General features: G+C 35.4%; 1 protein-coding gene across 3 annotated transcripts in view; it reads left to right on the top strand.

Moving 5' to 3' along the window:
• NBEAL1 (neurobeachin like 1) overlaps positions 1 to 23785 on the top strand; it is a 187267-nt gene that overhangs the window by 91822 nt on the left and 71660 nt on the right. For all 3 annotated transcript variants that reach the window (XM_058708591.1, XM_058708582.1, XM_058708601.1), the window contains 11 exons: positions 591 to 747; positions 2718 to 2876; positions 4596 to 4755; positions 7590 to 7678; positions 10864 to 11442; positions 11790 to 11965; positions 12711 to 12864; positions 13157 to 13285; positions 17583 to 17888; positions 17980 to 18129; positions 21857 to 22014. In XM_058708591.1, coding sequence (XP_058564574.1) covers positions 591 to 747; positions 2718 to 2876; positions 4596 to 4755; positions 7590 to 7678; positions 10864 to 11442; positions 11790 to 11965; positions 12711 to 12864; positions 13157 to 13285; positions 17583 to 17888; positions 17980 to 18129; positions 21857 to 22014 — 2217 coding nt within the window. The remainder of the gene's footprint in view (positions 1 to 590; positions 748 to 2717; positions 2877 to 4595; positions 4756 to 7589; positions 7679 to 10863; positions 11443 to 11789; positions 11966 to 12710; positions 12865 to 13156; positions 13286 to 17582; positions 17889 to 17979; positions 18130 to 21856; positions 22015 to 23785) is intronic.

The following is a 23785-nucleotide window of genomic DNA, read 5'->3' as shown; positions in this document are numbered from 1 at the left end:
CATCTGACTTGATTTTGGCTCAGGTCATGATCCCAGGGTCATAGGATCGCTCCCCGCATGAGGCTCCATTGAGTGTGGAGCCTGCTTGAGATTCTCTCTCTCCCTCTCCCCTGCTCATGTGTGCTCTGTCTCTAAAATATAAATAAGTAAGTAAGTAAATAAATAAAAGAAGCTGTTTTAACTATTTTTATCTTTGTCATTGCAACTCCTAGCTTTAAAAGGTTTTCCTTAAAAAGAAAAAACAGATACCATGAAACATGGACACATCTTTTTTTATACTATGAATTCTTGTGTATAAAAAAAGCACTAAACTATAAAAATTTTAAATTTTTTTTTTCAACGTTTATTTATTTTTGGGGCAGAGAGAGACAGAGCATGAACGGGGGAGGGACAGAGAGAGGGAGACACAGAATCGGAAACAGGCTCCAGGCTCTGAGCCATCAGCCCAGAGCCTGACGCGGGGCTCGAACTCACGGACCGTGAGATCGTGACCTGGCTGAAGCCGGACGCTTAACCGACTGCGCCACCCAGGCGCCCCTAAACTATAAAAATTTTAAATTTCAATTCTTGCATTTTACTTTCTTTTCCAGGAGTGATTGTAAATACAGTGAGCTGTCTGTAGATGACATTCGAACAATAAGGACTTCTTTGTATGGACTAATTAAATATTTTCTGTGCAAAGGTGGAACTCATGAAGAGATACAAAGTATTATGGGTTACATAGCTGCTATCAATGAAGAAGAACAGGTATCATGCTCCAGATCACTTTTTTCCCCCACACTTAAGATGCTACATCATCTTCTTTTAAAATTACATATATATTAAACATACGTTAGGGGCACCTGGGTGGCTCAGTCGGTTAAGCGTCTGACTTCAGCTCAGGTCATGATCTCACACTCTGTGAGTTTGAGCCCCATGTCAGGCTCTGTGCTGACAGCTCAGAGCCTGGAGCCTGCTTTGGATTCTGTGTCTCCTTCTCTCTGCCCCTCCCCTGCTCATGCTCTGTCTCTCTCTGTTCAAAAATAAATAAAAACATTAAAAAAAATATTTGTAAACATACTTTAAGAGTAAAATGTTTATTAGATATAATACAATATTATGCAGTTGAAGAAGTAAATTTTATCTCCTAACTATAAGTTTAATAAAGTAGTTGGTAATGTAATAAAATATTTTAAGTAGCTAGAAAGTAGTATCTGGAAGTAGTTGCTTTGGCACTTCTGAAGACTATTTTTATAGGCCACATAATATACATTTACCTGTTATCAAAGATACTGGACAGATTTCTAACATGAATTTAACATAGGTTTATAAAAATCTTGCATAAAGAGTAAATTATATTTCTATTTTTAGATACTTTTATATATACATTATTCATTTCATTTATACCTCAGAACTACTCTGTAAGACAGTGGTTCGCAGTGTATGGTTCCTGACCATAATTACCTGGGAACTTGTTAGAAATGCAAAACTGCTGAACCAAGTCTTCCAGGTGATTGTGGCGCATGGTAAAATTTGCAAACCACCGATATAAAATATACAGACAAGGGAGCGCCTGGGTGGCTCAGTTGGTTAAGCATCCAACTTTGGCTCAGGTCATGATCTCACAGTCTGTGAGTTCAAGCTCTGTGTCAGGCTCTGTATTAGGCTCTGTGTTGACAGCTTGGAGCCCTGGAGCCTGTTTTGGATTCTGTGTCTCCGTGTCTCTCTCTCTCTCTCTCTCTCTCTCTCTCTCTCTCCATCCCCCACCCCTTCTCCTGCTTGTGCTCTGTCTCGTTCTCAAAAATAAATTTAAAAAACATTAAAAAAATTTTTTTTAAATGTACGGACCAGGAAGTAACCTTCCCATTTGCACATTTGGAAGTATATATTCAGAAAGATTAGGTGACTTAAAAAGTCATACAGCTGACAAACCTAGGAATAGAACCCAAGTATATTTACTGCTATTTCTGTGCTCTTTCTCAACACCAAACTTGAGCAGCCTTAATTTATATTGACTCAAATATTTTGTGCTTTTCAATGAAGTATTCTTTGTGTACTCAGTGCTTACAGGACTTCATCATTAATATTATATAGATGAGTTAACTTATGCTGTTTCTCTGTAAGATTAGACTACTTCAGAAGCTTGTTTTTATTTAGAGTAATGATAGCTACCTTATTTCATAATAGCTGTATTGCCACCTGCTGTGATTCATTGCCAATGGTGTTTTCTTGGTCAGTTTAGTCAAAGAGTTATTTACTGAAAGCTTACTTACACAGAATCATAGTAAGATATTATAGGTATATAATAATGAGTTATATCATTCTTTTAGCCTAATGGAGGCAAGGGTAGGTAAGAGAGCTTTATAAATAATCTTGAAACAAACAAAAAAAGAATATAATAATATTTGTAAGAGAGATACAAAGTCCTATGAGGTTTGCGTATTACATGTTGAGGAGACCAGGAAAGGCTTTATGGAAGACATGGCTTTTCATGTGGTTATAGCACTATAGGTATATTCAGCAGGTGAATATGTGGGTTGAGAGGATTACACAAAAGGAAACAAGCCAAAAGCATAATGGAGGTAGGAGGCAGGGCTATTTCATAAGACATCAGATAGTCCAGTTAAGCTACAACATTAGGGTATATATGATTTAGATAAATAACTGTGGTTTATGACTGTATTTGTGCTTCCATGTATGAAAGTGGTTGTTTGTTTTGTGTTGTTTAATTTTAAAAGCTCTTTGGAATTTTGGATATGCTCTTCAGTCTCCTGCGTACCAGCCCAACTAGAGGTCAGCTTTTCTTACTGCTGTTTGAACCAGGAAATGCTGACATACTTTATGCCTTGCTCTTAAATCAGAAGTACTCTGACAGACTAAGAGAAATCATTTTTAAGGTATAAACATTTCTTAAACATCTTTATATTTGGGGATATTTGTGAGTATATGAATTGTAAATATTCATTTTATGAATGTAAATTCTTTTTTCATACCTACTTCTAATTTTAAACTGTTCAGTTTGTTTTGATACATATTTTTTGTGTTTTTATTGTTTGAATATTTAAAAACTGTATGGATATCTGATCAATTCTTTCAGTGGAAAATCCACTTGGTTATATCATTCTCTGTATAAAACTTATCATCTGGGGCGCCTGGGTGGCGCAGTCGGTTAAGCGTCCGACTTCAGCCAGGTCACGATCTCGCGGTCCGTGAGTTCGAGCCCCGCGTCGGGCTCTGGGCTGATGGTTCGGAGCCTGGAGCCTGTTTCTGATTCTGTGTCTCCCTCTCTCTCTGCCCCTCCCCCGTTCATGCTCTGTCTCTCTCTGTCCCAAAAATAAATAATAAAAAAAAAAAAAAAAAAAAAAAACTTATCATCTCCGTTTTTTGCCTTCTATAAAAAAATTTTTTTTCAGCATAATTGACACAGTATTATAATAGTTTTAAGCATACAACGTAGTGATTCTACATGTTTATACATTATGCTTTGCTCACCTCAAGTCTAGCTGCCATTTGTCAGTATATAACGTATTACAATGCCATTGGCTATATTCCCTGTGCTGTACCTTTTATTCCTGTGAGCTAACTGGAAGCCTATACCTCCCACTCCCTTTCACTCGTTTTGTTCTGTCTCTTGACTTACCATGGGTCTTCATGGCAGGTCACACATTTTAGCAGTTAATAGTAATAACTGACTTTATGTAGCACCACTATTTGTCAGGCAGTAATATATTCTTCATATATTAGCTATCTTAGTCCTTGCAAAAACCTTATGAAGTGAATATTATTATTCCCATTTTACAGATAAAGAAACTGAGGCCAGAGAGGTTGGTAACTTGTCAGAGGATATTGAGTATTTTGTTAAGCTATCCAAAGTAGTTAGTTTGAGCTTAGGTTGAAGCTACCCACTTAACCTTTTTTGTTAAAAAACAGAGGAATTGGTCCTATTTCTACTTTTCATGATTTATTCTACTCATTATGCCTAATTGCTTGTGGCAGTTGTTTCCTCTTATATCATTAGTGTTATGTTATAAAGTCTACTTATGGGGTCAAGTTTGGATTGACTGTGTTTGGAATCCCGAAACTTTGGAAAACAAGGGTGTAATAAAAATGATCTGGCATAGGCTCTTTTGAGTATCAATTATGGTGCCCCCCATGGCTGCTCTTCAAAGCATCTGCCCAAATAAGCTTTCCTTTATGGAGATTAAATGTTATTTCTCCAAAAATGACCTTATATGGATTGTTCATGATACTCTGCCAAAATTACCCTGTACCTAGGGTTTCAATGTCTCACTTTTAAATGTTGATCTCACTGCAAGAGGTATGGGATTATTAATTCATTCTCCCATTTTAGTATATGGTTGTTTTCCTTTACAAAATGTTTCCTTGTTCTCGAAAATTATTTTGATAACTGTTACATAAGTGTTATACAAATTATGAGATTGATCTAGAAGTATCTTTTTCTTCTTTCATAGCATATCTTTGTTCTTCTTGGAGACTGTAGGGTTTGTTTCCATCTAAGCCTTAGCCATTAAAAAGGAAATTTTAAATTATTTTAAATAGTGACAGACTGTCCTTAGTTCTCTGTGTTGAGAAAAATATATTACTGTTGTAACCAGGTTATGGAACAAATGTTGAAATGCACGAATGTTTATGAACGAAGTAAACAGCGCATTCGGCTCAGAGAAGTTGGCTATTCAGGATTGGGACTTCTTCTTAATGAAGCACCCGTTAATGCCAATCTCATTAAAAGCCTCACCAATCAAATTATAAATACAGGTATGACTAAGGCTGATAATACTGATAGATTTAAGAAATGTTCTTCATAGTAGCATAATTGTATTTGATAGTCTCAGTTTTTTTCCTGAAGGTTTTTTTTCCCTTCCTTCCTCAGGTTACTTTTTAAATTACCTGTTATTTGATTCAGCAGGGCTTTATTAGGTACTATTTTTTATCTATCTTTTTTGTTATTATCTCCCCAGGGCATAGCATAGTGCCATAGGCCTTCAGTAGAAATTTATTGATTGATTAGTAAATAATTGAGTTCTCTATAAGGAAAAGATGCTAGAGAAAATACATACAAAACATTTTATCTTTTTTTTTAGGGGGCGTAAATCCTTAATTTCAGATATTCTTTTTTGCTTCTCATTTTTTTTAATAAAATTTTTTAGTACTTACGACAAACTATAGTGTTTATGTCAGATGCTGGGGGTTTAAAAGGCATAAGATAAGGTTCTTCGCTTTGATTGGTTTACCTTCTCATTGATAAGACAAGTACATAAGATATAAGATATGTACATAAAAAGATAAATAATGTATATTATAACAGTATGGATAGTATTTTCAGGCAATAAAAGAAAAGAACAGTTAGGGCTTACTCAGGAGAATGTCAAATATTCTAAATCTATTTTCTTTGTAAGATTTAAACATATGTATAATCCTTATTTTAAATGAGAGTTATTTCAGCATTATGTAACTGTTACTCCCAGTTCATTCTTTGAGAGAGAACTTCAAAAAGAATGCAGCTGGAGGCATCATGGTTCTTGATTTCAAACTGTTAGAGTAATCGAAACATACATACACCATTGGAACAGAATTGAGAGCCCAGAAATAAAACAATGTATATCTGGTCAACTAATATTTGACAGGAGATCCAAGAATACTCAGTGGAGGAAAAATAGTCTATTCAATGAATGGTGTTGGGAAACTGGATATTCATATGCAAAGGAATGAAAATGGACCCCTATCTCACACTACTCACAAAAATTAACTTGAAATGGATTAAAGATTTAAATGTAAACCCTGAACCATATAACTCTTAGAAGAAAACATAAGGAAAAGCTCCTTGACATTTGTCTTGGCAATGACTTTTTGGATATGACCCCAAAAGCACTAGCAACAAAAGCAAAATAAATGAGGCAACATCAAACTAAAAAGCTTCTGCACAGTGAGAAAAACCACCAACAAAATGAAAAGGCAGTCTACAGGGTGGGAGAAAATACTTGTGAATCAAATATCTGAGAGGAGGTTAATATCTAAAATACCTAAGGAAATCATATAATATAATAGCAAAAAAAAATTCCAGTTAAAAATGAGCAAAAGGGGGTGCCTGGGTGGCTCACTCGGTTGAACATCTGACTCAGTTTCTGCTCAGGTCACACTCTCATGGTTTGTGGGATCCAACCCCACGCTGGGCTCTGCATTGACAGCTCAGAGTCTACTTGGGAGTCTTTCTCCCTCCCTTTCTGTCTTTCCCTCACTTGCGTGCACATGCACATGTGCACGCTCTCTCAAAAAATAAAAAAATGTTAAAAAAATGAGCAAAGGACCTGATGAGACTTATTTTAAGTTTTATTTATTTTTTTTGAGAGAGAGAGAGCACAAGCAGGGAGGGGCAGAGAGAGAGGGAGTGAGAATCCCAAGCAGGATCCATGGCAACAGCGCAGAGCCTGAGGGGGGCTCGATCCCACGAACTGTGAGATCATGACTGAGCCACCCAGCTGCCCCCTGAATAGACAGTTTTTGCATAGAAGACATACAAGTAGCCAGCTGGTAGATGACAAGGTGCTCCACATCTTTAATCATAAGGGAAATGTAAATCAGAACCAGAAGGAGATAGCAGGTCTTACATATTAAGATGGCTATTATCAAAAAGACAAAAGATAACAAGTGCTGGTGAAGTTATGGAGAAAGGGAAACCCTTGTCCATTGATGCTGGGAATGCAAATTAGTGCAGCCATTATAGAAAACAGTATGGAGGTTCCTCCAAACATTAAAAATAGAACTATCATATGATCTAGCAATCCATCTTCTGGGTATATATCCAAAGAAAATGAAATCACTATCTCAAAGAATTATCTGCATGTTCATTGTAGCATCGTTTATAATGGCTAAGACATGGAAATAGCCTAAGCGTCTGCTGATGGATGAGTGGATAAAGAATGTGTTATGTGTGTGTGTATATGTATATATAAAAGAATATTATTCAGCCACAAGAAAGAAGCAAATCCTGCCGTTTGTAACACATTAACCTGCAAGACATTATTATGTTAAGTGAAATTAAGTCAGAGAAGGACAAATACTGTACGGTCTCACGTATGTTGAGAAATTAAAAAAAACCAAACTCCTAGAAACAGAGAACAGATTGCTAGTTGCTGGGGTGGGGTGGGAGGTGGGGCAAATGAATGAGGTGGTCAAAGGGTACATGCTTCCAGTTATAAGATGAATAAGTTCTGGGATCTGATGTGCAGCATGGTGACTATAGTTAACAGTGCTGTATTATGGACTTGAAAGCTGCTAAGAGCAGATCTTAAAAGTTAACCGCCATGATAGGAAAATGGTAACTATGTTAGGTGATGGATGTTAATTAACCTTATTGTGGTAATTGTTTTACAATATATACGAATATCAGATCATCATGTTTTACACCTTAAATTTATGCAGTTTTATGTCAATTGTATCTTAGCAAAGCTAGAAAAAACCAAAGGCTGTCTATTGTTGACAGCAAGAAAAATAAAATAAAAATGAAAACAATTATTTCATTAACCATCACTCATAGTTCTTTGGCTATCTCTGGAATTCAATTTTAACTTTTTGTTTTTTCCCCACCGTAGATCCTGCTATTAATTTCAAAGATCTGTTGTCCATGGTATATATATCTCACAGGACACATATAAATGTCAGGGTGGTTATCTGCAGAAAGGTTAGTGAACTTTTAAAATATACTTTAAAGGGGTGCCTGGGTGGCTCAGTTGGTTAAGCGTCTGACTTCATCTCAGGTTATGATCTCCTGGTTCATGAGTTTAAGCCCCATGTCGGGCTCTGTGCTGACAGCTTGGAGCCTGGAGCCTGCTTCAGTTTCTTTCTCCCTCTCTCTCTGCCTCTCCCCCACTTGCACTCTCTCTCTCTCTCAAAAGTAAACGTTAAAAAAATTAAAATACACTTTAGAAGTAACAATATTGTCATACTGTGAATAGCTTTTATATTGAGTATTTTATACCAGGTATAAGTTTTAATATCTGTTATTTTATAAATGGCACGATTTTTAAATAGTTTCCTTTTTTGAGGTGAATTAACTTCATGTAACCACAAAAATGTGTTCTTCTTAGCCTCATGTAGTCACCTGGAAATATGCCCTTGCCCCAGTAAAAGATTTATTACAAGAGAATAGTTTGTCAAGAACTTTCAAAGATAAAAACCATTTCTAATTCATATACCATATTTTAGAGTTAATCTTTTGAACTTCGTGGAAAAGCAAGAGTGACTTGCTTTCAATGTACTCCTTTAACTTTTAACTAAGTCAAGAACTAGTTATCCTGTGTGCTTCTTCCTAATTATAACCTTCTGTCTTCCCTGCTGTTAACCTCTGACCACTATTTAATTTATTTTCTTGTTTTTCTTTTTAATTTTACTCCTTAGTTATGTTACAGTATTTTTTCCATTATAAGTCTGTATATGTATCTTTCTCTTTACTGGCCTCATAGAGTTTTTCATTCTATGACTATTGTATGAAGTATTACCTGGTTCCCTGTACATGGACATTTAGATTGTCTCCTACATTTATATGTTAATAAACTTCCGTTAAGAACACTTTTTTACATATACTTTTACCTGTTCTTGGTAATATATCTGTAGGACCTAATCCATGAAATGGAATTGCTGTCTCAGGAGGTACTCACATTTTGCATTTTGATGGATTTTACCATATTGTCCTTGAAGCAGGCTATATAGATTGATCCTTTCCTTTCAGTTTGAAAACAACTTTTGGTGCAGCCTAGTTTTTATCCATTACATGTATATAAAATGAACATAAAATAAGTAATTTTATGGATATTTTAAGTTTTTAAAAAAAAATTTTTTTTTTAACGTTTATTTATTTTTTTGAGACAGAGAGAGACAGAGCATGAACAGGGGAGGGTCAGAGAGAGGGAAACACAGAATCTGAAACAGGCTCCAGGCTCTGAGCTGTCAGCACAGAGCCTGACGCGGGGCTCGAACTCACGGACCGCGAGATCATGACCTGAGCCGAAGTCGGCCGCTTAACTGACTGAGCCACCCAGGCGCCCCTTAAGTTTATTTTTGAGAGAGACAGTGAAGGAGGAGGGGCAGAGAGAGAGAGGGAGAGAGAGAATCCCAAGTAGGCTCCATACTTTTAGTGCAGAGCCTGATGGGGGGCTCAAACCCACAAATTGTGAGGTCATGACCTGACCTGAAATCAAGAGTCGGACACTTAACCAACTGAGCCACTCAGGCGCCCCTTATGGAAATTTTAAAATTATGAAATCACGAAAATTTCTTTGCTGTGGGGAAAAAATGGTATTTTCTATCACTAGAATAGTGGTAGCTCACCTATCACAACGAAGGAAAGGAAAACATCACATCATTGTGACTCATTGTGACTAATTGCTTTCTATATCAGCATCAGCATGCATTAGAGCCATTGATATTAAAGTCCCTATCAATATTATTCATCTCCTATGAAACTTGTCAGAGATAAAAGAGATTTTCTAAATACTGGGAGCAAAATTTCTTTTCATCTACATAGAAGTTTATTGTCTTTGTGATAAAAATGTCTTAAGGGTCTTAACTGAATACCTGACAGTGTTTGAGAACCTGTTTTAATCCAAAAATGGGAAGTGAGTTGGATAGTAGAGATTATACTCATTGACATTTCTGTGTGTATTCTTTAATTTCAGTTTCTTTTTCCAGCTAAATAGCAGTATCCATTTTATTGGAGTTAGTGTTTTCAAATTAAAATATAGTTTCTTTGGTGCCTGGGTGGCTCAGTTGGTTGAGTATCTGACTCTTGATTTCGGCTCATGTCATGATCCCAGAGTTGTGGAATCAAGCCCCATTTTGGACTCCATGCTAAGTGTGGAGCCTGCTTAAGATTCTCTCTCTCTCTCTTTTTCTCTCTCTCTCTCTTTCTCCTTCCCTCCCTCCCTCCCTCTCTCCCTCCCTCTCTCTCTTTTCCTCCCTCTTCCTTTCCCCCCTGCTTGCGTTCTCTCTCTTTCAAATAAAGAAATAAAATACACTTTTTATTTTGTTTGTTATTCAAGATAGAATTAATGGAAAAAAAAAAAAGTGTTTTTGCAAAAGTAGCCATTTACTTTGCCTATAAAAATGAGATGGGGAAACATTCTTGGGATATCTAGGTTCTATTAAAGTATTTGTGTGTCATATTTACTCTGCTAACCTTAGGGCCAGAACAGGGCCTGGTACATAGTAGATATTCAGTATTTGCTAAAGAAATGCAGTGGGCTCGGGGCGCCTGGGTGGCGCAGTCGGTTAAGCGTCCGACTTCAGCCAGGTCACGATCTCGCGGTCCGTGAGTTTGAGCCCCGCGTCAGGCTCTGGGCTGATGGCTTGGAGCCTGTTTCCGATTCTGTGTCTCCCTCTCTCTCTGCCCCTCCCCCGTTCATGCTCTGTCTCTCTCTGTCCCAAAAATAAATAAAAAACGTTGAAAAAAATTTAAAAAAAAAAAAAAAAAAAAAAGAAATGCAGTGGGCTCATGGAAGGTATTTAGTTGAGAGGATATAACTTTATTACATTTTATATGTATCTTCATTCTATGTATATTTTCTCTCTTACCAAATTAAATTAATAACATGAGTGTTGACATGTGGAGGATCATTTTATTTTTTTTCTTTATCTTTTAGCAAATATTTAAGTACTCTGTACAATGAGTAATATGCAGATTAGTTAAAAACACAGCGTGTGCCCTCCAGATAATTTGTAATCCAGTTAAGAACATAATCTTTTGAAAGTGTATCTTCCCACAGTTTCTCATTAAATTACTTTGTCATTAAAATAACTGGGAAGAAACTGGTTTTGATGTGAAGTACTGTGTACTTTTTGACGAGTTTTGTATTCTTAATCTCTTCACAGATTTTACAGATTTTGCAGTCCCAGCCAGATGCAGCACATCAAATATCTCAACAAGTGGGTTGGCAAGACACTTTGGTTAGGCTCTTTTTAAAAACAAATTTTGAAAATGGAAATACTCTTCATAAGCACAGTAGAGCTCTTTCAATGAAAGACAATGATAAAAATGTGGTAGGTGAAGAAGATCTTAAGAGGAACTTCGACGAAAAGACTGATGAGGAAAAAATCAACTCTTTTGGCTCAGCTAATGTGTCTTCTGATCAATGGAGTTTAGAGGATAGACACTCTCTAGACTCAAACACACCATTATTTCAAGAAGATAGTTCTGTGGGAGAATTAACTTTCAAATCAGAGAATCAAGAAGAATTCTGGAATAATAATCCTTCACATTTGAGTTTAGATTTCAGTGGAATAGACTCATGTGAACTGAGCGACAGTGGAAGTCACATGCCAGACAGCTTGCCTAGTACACCATCCCCAATAGAATCTACTAAATCATTTTCTGTGCCATCTGACAAAGAGAGCAGCATCACAAATGATACGGGGTTTAGTGATGACTTGTCGTTACTTGAAAGCCAAGAGGTAAAATTCCTTATTTGTCCAAAAGCTGTTTTTATTTTCATGCATCTATGATATATTTCTAGTCCTTAGAATTGTGTGATTGTTAACAATTTCGTATTATACTCATGTTCTAAGTCTCAAGATCTAAGATTTTGGAAGCCTAGAAGTCACTAAATTGTGTCTTGAGAGCAAAACCGGTGTTGTGTTCATCCTTGTATTGCTAGGGCCTACCTAGCAAAGTTCCTGGTTCATAAGACACATTAAAAATATGTTAAATAATTACAGTCACTATATAGGATGGTTCTTTTAATGTGCTTTTAATACTTCCTCCTTCCAATAATTTAATATTACTTTATCTTTTTTTACAGAGATGTGAGGAGGAGCTTCTTCAATTACTGACAAATATTTTGAACTATGTAATGTGTAAGGGACTAGAAAAGTCAGACAATAATACTTGGATTGAACGAGGACAAGTGTTTTCAGCACTAACTAAACCAGGAATATCCAGTGAACTACTTCGACCATCAGATGAAATAAAATTAATGTAAGCACTCATTTGGTGATTTACCCTCTCCTTTTGGAGTGGTCTGGAGTCCAAGATAATATTATTTATTGAACATTTATTCAGGATTCAGTAGGTGTAGTGAGAGAAAAGGAGAAACTTTGTACTCAGCTCCTTTTCCTCTCTGTTGCCATTTTAGTGGAATCTAGAGAGAAGTCCAAAAGTAATTCCAATGTGAGGAGATTTAAAACTTTAGTTTGGGTTTAAGGGATTACATATTCCTTATTGTTTAAAATAGTTTTGATAATATCTAAGCACTCAGTGCATTGTGTTCTACAGTCTGTTCAAATTTGAGGATTTCCATGCTAAAGGAAGCAAATAGTGTTTTCATAGATATTACTTCTCTAAAGCATTTAGAGTTCTCTGCAGGGCTAGACCCTCTGCAAGACATAATAAGCCATTTCTTGCCTTCCCAATTTAGAGCTTTAAAGAAACTTTTAGTTATCTTATAGAAACTGGAATTTGAAATATTTTAATAGCTTTTTTATAGTTAAGTAGAACAGATAACTTTTACTTTGCCTTTGTATTATACTTATTGAGGGTAGATACTTCAGAGATTAAAAAGTTGCTTCATTGTTATTAGATACTATCTACAATGTCCTTGGATCCCTGCCTGTGATAGTGTATCTTTAGGAATACAGTCATATTAACAAATAATTGACTTTTTTCATGTTTTACTATTTTTCTAAGCTGAAAGTGGTTTTAAGAGGATTTGTTTTGCACTTAGTTTGCTACAGAAGATGTTAGAATGGGCAGTCATGGAAAACAGAGAATCAAACACGAATCCAGTAACTGCTGAAAATGCCTTGCGGCTCATCCTGATCATACAGGACTTTCTGCAGTCAGAGGGGCTTGTTAATTCAAACATGTGGACTGAAAAGGTACAGCGATAAATAACACTTTGAAATTACTTTCTGTAGTCAAGCACTTTATTCAAGGAAAAAAACTTTTGTACCCCCTTTTTGGAGCATTAAAATTTAATTGGATTTAACAAACATGGATAAACAGTTAACCAATTTCATTAGCTATTACTAAGATAATTCTCTTGGCTTTTTCCATTTGTACATTAAACTAGTTTTGAAAACACTTATAATGTGTATTACTATTGGGGAGAACTCATCAGTTGATTTTAAGATGGAATGTTTTTATTTCTCAATTTTTCTCTTGTGATAGCTTTTAGAGGATCTGATGCTGCTCTTCGATGGTCTGTCAGTTTGGTATTCTGAAAGTTCAGTATTGGCACAACTTTCTCAAGTTCAAATCCAGTTACTTCTAGGATTCATTGGAATGGGTAATGTGCAGGTTTGTCAATTCATTTGCATTATTTTTTGTACTTTGTATGCAGCATAGGAATTATTTGTGTAATAACTAAATGATAATATTTAATATATTAATATTTAATAATTTAATATTAAATGGTAATAATTTTCAGCATTTTAATTTTTTTATTAGTTCCAACAGCATATATGTTTCAGTTTTGTTAATCAGAAAGAAGCTTCAGAGGCAGCTCATTGATGGTTTCTTCCTGATTCAATATAATTTCAACGTTGCCTTTTAAAGGATTTATACATAGCTTATATTAGGAGGTATTATATCATCTGTAGTGTAGCTAGGAAGTACACAACCTGCTTAGACTATTTATACTTGTCACTCATACATATGAACTTTAGGGCTTATATTTTGAGGAAAATTGAGGTTTTTTTTTTCTTTCAAATCTTTTTCTGTTACTTTACTAATCCACAGTTTTACACTATATCTCATTTTTTAATTAATCAAATGCTTACTGTGAATACCTACCAAGTTTGAGCATTGTGCTAGGTTTTCAAAACACAGATAAATAAAGTATGGACTCAAGGAATATTTATTATTTCTATCTTTAATTAAAAATTTTAAAGGTTGGGGAATGTGCCTGGGTGGCTCAGTTGGTTAGGCATCCATCTCTTGGTTTTGGCTCAGGTCATGATCCTCTGTTAAGCTCTGCCCTCATGATTTTCTTTCCCCTTCTCTTTCTGCCCCTCCCCCATTCATTCTCTCTCTCTCTCTCTCTCTCTCTCTCTCTCTCTCTCTCTCCATCTCTCTGTCTCTCTCTCTCTCTCTCAAAATAAATAAACTTAAGAAAAAACTCTTTTAAAAAATGTTACAGGTTGGAAAATCTGCACATGAATTTTAGTCTGTCAACTTTCGGTTTATATTGGAGAACTTGGGTTGAGTTAATCATGACATGTATCTCATAACTACTTACCTGGCCCTTTTAATTTCCTTTTGATTTTGGAATTTCAAGTACTTGGGGCAAAGGGGTAGGGTTGGGGATGGTTTCTAATATATATAAACTTACTGTAATGTTGATAACATGGAGAGGTTAAAATTCCATAAGGTTGCCATATTTTTAAAAGGCCATATTTTCAATAGATATTTTTTCCTAATTGTAAAAGTAAAACATGATCATTATGGAAAATACACAAAAACATAAAGAGAAGAAAATAAATCCATCATCCCATAGCCCAAGAAGAAATAACTGTCAATATTTTTCTATGCATATATCTTTTTCAGATGATTGAAAACATCATATATTTTGATAATTTTATTTTCTTTTTTTCTTACAATTATATTGAATTCCTTTCCCCATATTACTAACTTTTTAAACATTGGGTTTTTTGGAGGGCTCCTGAGTGGTGGCTCAGTCAGTTGAGTGTTTGACTCTTGATTTCAGCTCAGGTAATGATCCCAGGGTCATGAGATCAAGCCCTGCATCAGGCTCTGCACTGAGTGTGGAGCCTGCTTGAGATTCATTCTCTCTCTCTCTCTCTCTCTCTCTGTCTCTCTCTCTCTCTCTCGTTCCTCCCTCCTCTCCCTCTCTCCTCCTCTCTCCCCTCCCCCAGTTGTGCGCTATTTTTATAAATAAAAATAAAATTAAAATCGCAAAAGAAATTTTTTAAAATAGTGGGGTTTTTTTCTTAATCATAAAAGTAACATATTCATTGTAGAAACATGGAAAACACAGAAAAGCTAAATAAATAAGATTTGCTTGCTGATACATGGATTGTGGAACCTTGAATTATGTATCCATTCAAATGTAATTTGAAAATATATGTATTTAAAAAAACAATCACACTCTTTGTCTAGTATTTCTAGTCTAAAAGTATATCCTAAAATAATAATGTAAAATACCAAACAGCCTTGATGGATGTTCATGGTGGTATTCTCGGGTTTTTTCTACCGAGAGATAGAGTGAAAATAGTTTTTGGGGCCTTTTCATTAATATTAGCCTGATGGCTGTTAAAGCAATTGCAGCCAGCATGCCAGGTGGATATGAGAACTCTTGGTTTTGGGGTTGTTTTTTTCCCCCCACTTATAATTACTCTCAGTGTTTCTCTTTAATGAAATTTCCATAAATACCTATTTGTTTAATTTGTTCACCATTAAATATTTCAATGCCTGTCCCATTGTAGGCCTCTATAAATACTTGTTAAATAAAGAGTACAGAACCTATGGATTGTTTACCAGTAGTTAGTAACCTAAAACATTTTTTACTGGCTAGTTGTTAAAGGCTGGGAAAGCAACTTCTTCCCTTATAGGGGTTATAATAAAGGTTCTTTGCCATTCTGACTACAAACTTGTTTTGTGTGGCTCATACTTACTAGTTAATTGCCTGTGTGTATGTATTAGAAGATGTCACATAAATGTCAACATTTCCTAGCTTGTCTCTAAAGTAAGACTAGGTGGTTGCTGATTTATTTAGATGCAGCATATGATCTCCATTTTGCTGGTTTCCTCTTCCCCCAGTTGTCTTACCTGAGCCAGTGATGAGAACATGAAATTACCTTGTGGGGCATCACCCATAGTAATTATATTAGAAAGGAGGAAATAGGGCATCAGTATTTTTTGTAGTTTCTCAAGTGACCCTCATACAGTGCTCTTTATAATGGGGGTAGGGGGGATCATATGTATCTGTATGTGACATGTGTACGTATCCAAAATTAAGGCAGTGGTCAAGTAAATTATCTTGTATCCATTGAAATATCTTTATACTTCTAAATAAACATATGAACATTATTTAATACCATGATATTAAGTTAAAAGCAAAGCACTAGATGTTTCACTTTTTGTATAAATGGTATTTTACTTAAAAAGTTTTTTTAATGTTTATTCATTTTTTGAGAGACAGAGACAGAGCATGAGGAGGGGAGGGGCAGAGAGAGAGGGAGATACAGAATCCAAAGCAGGCGCCAGGCTCTGAGCTGTCAGCACAGAGCCCGATGTGGGGCACGAACCCGTGAACTGTGAGATCATGACCTGAGCCAAGTCAGACGCTTAACTGACTGAGCCACCCAGATACCCCAATATAAACAGTGTTTTAAAAAACACGTAGTAGGGGCGCCTGGGTGGCTCAGTCAGTTAAGCATCTGACTTTGGCTCAGGTCATGATCTCGCAGTTCATGGGTTCGTGCCCTGTGTCAGGCTCTGTGCTGACATCTCAGAGTCTGGCGCCGGCTTCAGATTCTCTGTCTCCCTCTCTCTCTGCCCCTCTCCTGCTTGCGCTCTGTCTCTCTCTGTCTCAAAAATAAACATTAAAAACAATTTTTTTTTTAAAACACATAGCAAAAAAGCCCAGAATTATTAGTTCTGGTATTTCCTGGATGATGAAATTTTATGGCCTTTTTTCTTTTTTTTAATGTTTGTTTATTTTTGAGAGATAGTGCACGCTGGGGAGGGGCAGAGAGAGAGAGGGACAGAGGGTCTGAAGCGAACTCTGCACTGACAGCAGTGAGCCCGATGTGGGGCTTGAACTCATGAACCCAAAGATCATGACCCGAACCAAAGTCAGACACTCAGCTGACAGAGCCATCCAGGTGCCCCTATGGCCTTTTTTCTTATATTTGTTGGTCTCTATTAGAATTAAGCTGCTTTAGTCAGATTCAAAAACTAAAGTTAAAGATTTGGAAAGTCTGAGGAGAATGGAAAAGCTTCAGCAGTAGAACCTTAAGTTAAAAGTAGAAAGGGTTGACTGGATGGCTCAGTTGAGTAAGCATCTGACTGCTGTTCAGGTCAAGATCTCAAGGTTGGTGGATTTGAGCCCTGCATCGGGCTCTGCGCTGACAGCTTGGAGCTTGAAGCCTGCTTCAGATTCTGTGTCTCCTCTCTGTCTCAAAAATAAATAGATAAACATTTAAAAAAAAATTTAGTATAATTCCTCTGTCCTTGCACACTGTTAGGAATAGTGGAATAGACGTTTGGGTGATTAATTATCCACTATACCTTTTCTGTATATTCTGCTTTTATAATTGATTAAAAAAACAAACAGGGACACCTGGGTGGCTCAGTCGGTTAGGTGTCCAACTTTAGCTCAGGTCATGATCTCACAGTTCGTGGGTTCGAGCCCCGCGTCGGGCTCTGTGCTGGCAGCTCAGAGCCTGGAGCCTGTTTCAGATTCTGTGTCTCCCTCTCTCTCTGCCCCTCCCCTGTTCATGCTCTGTCTCTGTCTCAAAAATAAACAAACATTAAAAAAAATATATTAAACAAACAAAACTTGAAGAGCCAAAGATCTTTTGCTAAATGTCTGCTTTATTCTGTTCTTTCTCACCTGTACTATTTTCCTCAGGTTTGTGCAATGGCATCAGCTAAGCTAAACACCCTTCTTCAGACCAAAGTGATTGAAAATCAGGATGAAGCATGTTACATTTTAGGGAAGCTGGAACATGTTCTAAGTCAGTCAATCAAGGAACAGACTGAAATCTACTCATTTCTGATTCCCCTTGTCCGTACCCTGGTTTCCAAAATTTATGAACTTCTCTTCATGAACTTGCACCTGCCTTCTTTACCTTTTACCAATGGTAGTTCTTCATTTTTTGAAGATTTTCAAGAATATTGCAGTTCAAATGAATGGCAAGTTTACATTGAAAAATATGTAAGTTTTATCTATTTTGAGTGAATTTTCTATTGTCATTTTTATTAGAAGTATGTATTAAATTTTGTGTATATATGTATATTTTTGTAAGATTGTGCCTTACATGAAGCAATATGAAACCCTTACATTTTATGGTGGTCATGAGAACATGGCACTTTATTGGAAGGATTGTTATGAAGCCTTAATGGTGAATATGCATAAACGAGACCGGGAAGGAGGAGAAAGCAAGCTTAAGTTTCAGGTAAAAATTATTAAATGTTTTTAGTGTCTAGTTTTTTATATTGATTTCAAGCATTTGATATTAAAATGAGAGTAATAAGTCAACTTTGAAAACAAATGCAGTTTCCTATTTGAAAATTATTTCAGAATTGAAAGAAAAAGACTAATCAGTAACAAAAAAGTTAATATCAAAGTGTTCTATGCATAGTGGATACGTAAAAAGTCTATTAGGCTGATAGTTCATATCTCTAAGGAGGCTGAGTATATATCAGTGCTTAAAGAAAATTGATGGTACTAAATACTTGCTTTAGAAAAGAAGGCCTCAAATTAATAATTTATGTATCTACCTTAAACTAGAAAGAAAACTAGTTTCTAAATAAGAAACAAACAAAAAGAGCAGAAATCAATGAAACTGAAAGCAGGAAAATAATAGAGAAAATTAATAAAACCAAAATCTACTTCTTTAAAATGTTGATAAAATTGGTCAACTTCTAGCCAGATTAACAAAACAAAAAAAAGAAAGTGAAAAAGTACCATTACCAGAAATGACAGGGGAATATCACCACTCATTCACGGACATCAACATGATAATAAGGTACTACCACAAACCAATCTGTGCACATAAATAAGATGACTTAAATGTCTCAATTTCTTGACAAATACAGATTTACAAAATTCAATAGTAAGTTGATAACCTAGTCTTTTACCTATTAAAGAAACTAAACCTACAGTTTAAATATGTTCCAAAAGGGAAGACTCCAGGCCCAAGTGGTTTCACTGGTGAATTCTGTTGAACATTTAATGGAGAAATAACACCAATTCCTCACAGTCTCTTTAGAAAACAGAAAAATGGAATCACTTCCAACTCATTATGTGAGGACAGTGTTATCCCCTTATTGAAACCATACAAAAATAGTGTAAGAATACACCTGAAGCTCATATAACACTGTATATTAATTATACTGGAATTAAAAAATCACAAAAATGGTACAGGAAAACTACAGATCAATATCTCTTAGGAACATTGATGGAAACCAGATTCAGCAATATATAAAAAAGTAATACATCACACCAGGTAGAGTTTATCCTAAGAATGCAAGATTGCTTCAACATTTGATAGCCAATATGAGGGTAATGGACTAAATTCATATTTTTTAAAAAGAAACTATATAATCATATCAGATGTAGAAAAAGCATTTGACAAAACTCATCTGTTTTATGATCAAAGCTCTCAGAAAACTGGAAATAGAATCTCAACAAAAATCTTACAGCTAGCTTCATATTTGTTTTTAAAGTTTATTTATTTTGAGAGCATGCACATGTATGTGCATATGTATGTGCACATGTGAGGAGGGAGAGAGAAAATCCAAAGCAGGCTCCACGCTCTCATTGCAGAGCCTGTTTTATGGCTCTGGCTCAGGAACCATGAGATCATGACCTGAGCTGAAATCAAGAGTCTGATGCTTAACCAACTACATGGCTCAGGCACCCTGCTAGCTTTATATTTAAATATTTAAAGGTGGAAAACTGAGTGCTTTCCTTGTAACCAGAGAACCGGCTGAGAATGTCCGCTCTCACCACCCTTCTAGTCACTGTTGTACTATATATGCTAGCAAATGCATTAAGAATAGGGAAAGAAATAAAAGTAATTTACATTGGACAGGTAGAAATAAGACTGTTTGCAGATAATATTATTATGTAGATGATCCTAATGAATTTACCAAAAATCTCCTACAATTAATGAGTTTAGCAATACTGCAGGACATACAATATACAAAATTTAGTCATATTTCTATATACCAACAATGAGCAATTGTAAACTGAAATTTTGAAAAAGCACTACTTACAATATCTCTAAAAAGAATAAGATATTTAGATATCAATCTAATAAAATATGTACAGGCAAAACACTGACGAAACAAAGATGATCAAGTAAAAATACATTTATTCCTTAATAGGTATAAAAAGAAACATTTGTAATCCACCACTATTAACATTTTGGTATATCTCTTTCCTGTTTTTTTTAATGTATATAAAAATGGCACACTTTTCATTTACTGCTCCTTTTCTTATTGTGAGCATCTTTCCATGCCATTATATGACTGTGTAGTTTTCCATTATATTATGTATTAGAACATAATTAAATTTATGTCCCAATTTTGGACCTAATTTATCAATGTTCATTTTAAGTAGCATTGATCATCCTTATAGTCATATTTTTATGCTTATTCAGGATGGCTTTACTAGGATAAGTGGAATTACTGGATGCGGCACTGCTTAAAATACTGTTCTGCTCTCATAGAAGTTCTTTTAGTTTCTATTCCAACCAGCACTTTCTTTGTAACTTCATCCTTAGCTTTTCTGGGTAAAACTAACTTTAGAATATTCTTATTGCTTGAACTTCACCAATTGTGAAATTGATGTTTAAATTATAATGGAGTTGTCATGACTTCTTCAATTTTCTTAGCATTGACCTTTTTTAAATATTTAATAATACCAAATCATTGATTTCACAAAGGTCTAGTAATTATAGTAACAATTATAGGAATAAGAGCTACCATTTATTGAGAGCTTGCTACTTTTCTGGCACTGTATTAAGTACTTTAAATCTTAATCTTTTTTGATGACAAATATTGTCAGCCTCATCTTAGAGATGAAGATACTGGACCTCAGAGAATTAAGTGCCTAAGATTTGTACCAGGCCTAACTCTAAACTCTTAACTGCACTGTGCTGTATTGCCTCTCTAAAAGATGTCTTTTAAACCCACATCTAAATGCATGTCTTTAACTGTTCTTTTTAACATAATTCAGTATTGATTTTGTGAAACAAATACTGTTATTTTAGTTCCTGATAGATGAATATCTGTTTGAGTCAGTCTTACTACTTTTCTTTTTGAAAACTATAAAACTTAATTTCAGGACTGAGTTATATCTTGATAGAACCTATTATCAGAGTGAATTTTATCCTGAAAACTGGAATAAGTTTGTGAATTCATTTGCTGACTAGGATATTATTCAGAGAGCAGCAATTCAAATGATGAAGTTTTTCATTGTGAGAGATTTTCCCCTATGGATTTCTTTTGTCTTTGGCCTTGCCTTTTAGATCCCCAGTAGTAGCTATGGATGTAGTTACTCTTCCTTCTACTTTATTTAAGAATGAGTTTCATTCCAGCGCCTTAAAAACCAAAAGACTCCAAAGGAAGATCATTTTACTTGACAGTATAAGGTTAATAAATCTGAGTTTTAAAATTCTGTATTGAGGTACATCATTTTTGAAGCTCTTCACATGTTTATTGTTGTTTAGATTTTTAAAGTTTTTAAAAAAAAATTTTTTTTTTTTTTAACGTTTATTTATTTTTGAGACAGAGAGAGACAGAGCATGAATGGGGGAGGGTCAGAGAGAGGGAGACACAGAATCTGAAACAGGCTCCGGGCTCTGAGCTGTCAGCACAGGGGCCCGATGCGGGCTCGAACTCACGGACCGTGAGATCGTGACCTGAGCCGAAGTCGGCGCTCAACCGACTGAGCCACCCAGGCGCCCCTAGATTTTTAAAGTTTTACAAAATACAGATTATAGAGTAGTATGCTTCATGAAAGAAAATTATTCTAATGAAATAAGAAAATACTGTTGGTTGTCTGCTTCTTTCTTTTCCATGATTGTATTGGAATAAATTTTTTAAATTATGGCATTAAAATTTAAATATACCTGTAAATACAAGATTCAAGGCTATTATTTATTACTATCTCAGGAGTTTTTTGTGGAGCCATTTAATCGAAAAGCACGCCAAGAGAACTTGAGGTATAATAATATGCTTAAACAACTTAGCAGTCAACAGTTAGTCACTCTGAGACGCTGGAAGGCAATACAGCTCTATCTTACATCTGAAAGGGGACCTTGGGCTGAAAGGTAGGAGGATATCATTTATTAAATATTCTTTCTTCATTAGAACTTCTGTCTAGAACTTTTTGAGCCAGTGACCTCTCCAATTCAATTTTTAAAACATTCAACTTACAAAAAATTGCTTTTAATTAATTTGGTTGTCTTTTTGTGAATTACAGGTCTGGGATGTTCAGAGCTTCATATATGTGTTTTCACCATGGAGTTTTTTCCCTTCTTTTTACACTGTGATATAGAGTTTAAGTCTTGAAGCAGTTTATTTCTTTCTTCTTGATACTGCCTCTTTGAGCTGGAGTTAGTGATGTTATATGTTTGAATATTTTACAGTTTATTTACTTGATCCTAAGTCATACTTTGCTGAATCAGCAAAATAGAAGTGAGTTAGGATCAAGTAAATAAACTGTTAAAATATTGTTGGCTGTCAGCTTCTTTCTTTTCCTACATGATTGTATTGGAACAAATTTTTTAAATTATGGCATTAAAATTTAAATATACCTGTAATATAATATACTATAAATTTAAATATTAAAATTTAAATATATATATATATACACACACACACACACACACACACACACCTTTCTTATTGTGGCAAAATACACATAATATAAACTTTACCATCTTAATCATTTAAAAATACACAATTTAGTGACATTAAGTACATTCATAATGTGCAATCATTACCACTGTCCAGCTTCAGAACATTTTCATTACTGCTGAAAGAAACCTGGGACCCATTAAGCAGTCACTCTCTATTGTTCCTTTACCCAGTCCCTGGCAACCACCAGCCTGTATTCTGTCTCTATGGATTTACCTATTCTTGATATTTTATATAGATAGAATCTTACAAATGTGGCCTTTTGTGTCCAACTTATTTCACTTGCGTAATGTTTTCACTTGCGTAATTGTATCATGTATCAGCACTTCTTCAATAGCCAAACCACATTTTGTCTATTCATTCATCAGATGGTAGACATTGGGATGTTTTCTTGTGGCTTTTGTAAACAGTACTGCTTTGAACATTTGTGAACACTCTTTGTTTCCAAACATCTGTTTTCAATTCTTTTAAGTGTATATCTATAAGGAAAATTACTAGGTCATGTGATAATCCAATGTCTTACTTACTAATTGCCAAACTGTTTTCCACAGCATCTGCATCATATAACATACCCATCAGCAATGTTTGCGGGTTCTAGTTTCTCCACAACCTTACCAGTATTTGTAAAATTTTTCCAATTTTTTTATTATGTGATGTGAAGGGCAAATGGATGTGAAGGGCTATGTTATGGTTTTGATTTGTATTTCTTTTTTTTTAATTAAAAAAAATTTTTTAATGTTTATTTTTGAGAGAGAGAGAGAGAGAGACAGAGACAGAGCATGAGTGGGAGAGGGACAGAAAGAGAGGGAGACACAGACTCCAAAGCAGGCTCCAGGCTCTGAGCTGTCAGCCCAGAGCACAACGCTGGCTCGAGCTCACAAACCGTGAGATCATGACCTTAGTAAGTCAGAGTCGGACACTTAACCAACTAAGCCACCCAGGCACCCCGCTGATATGTACTTCTTAATGACCGGTGACATTGAGTATCTTTTCATTTGTTGGCTATTTTTATATCTTTTTTGGAGAAATGTCTAAGTTCTTTGCCCATTTTTAAATTGGATTGTTTGATGTTTTTTGGTTGAGTTGTAAGAGTTCTTTTTCTCAGCAATAGACCCTTATCAGATCTATGATTTGTAAATATGTAGATTGTCTTTTTCACTTTCTTGGTACTAGCGTTTGTTA

Source organism: Neofelis nebulosa, chromosome 2 (assembly GCF_028018385.1).
Source record: "Neofelis nebulosa isolate mNeoNeb1 chromosome 2, mNeoNeb1.pri, whole genome shotgun sequence".
Classification (NCBI taxonomy): Eukaryota; Metazoa; Chordata; class Mammalia; order Carnivora; family Felidae; genus Neofelis; species Neofelis nebulosa.
This window is presented reverse-complemented; position numbering and strand designations above follow the sequence as displayed.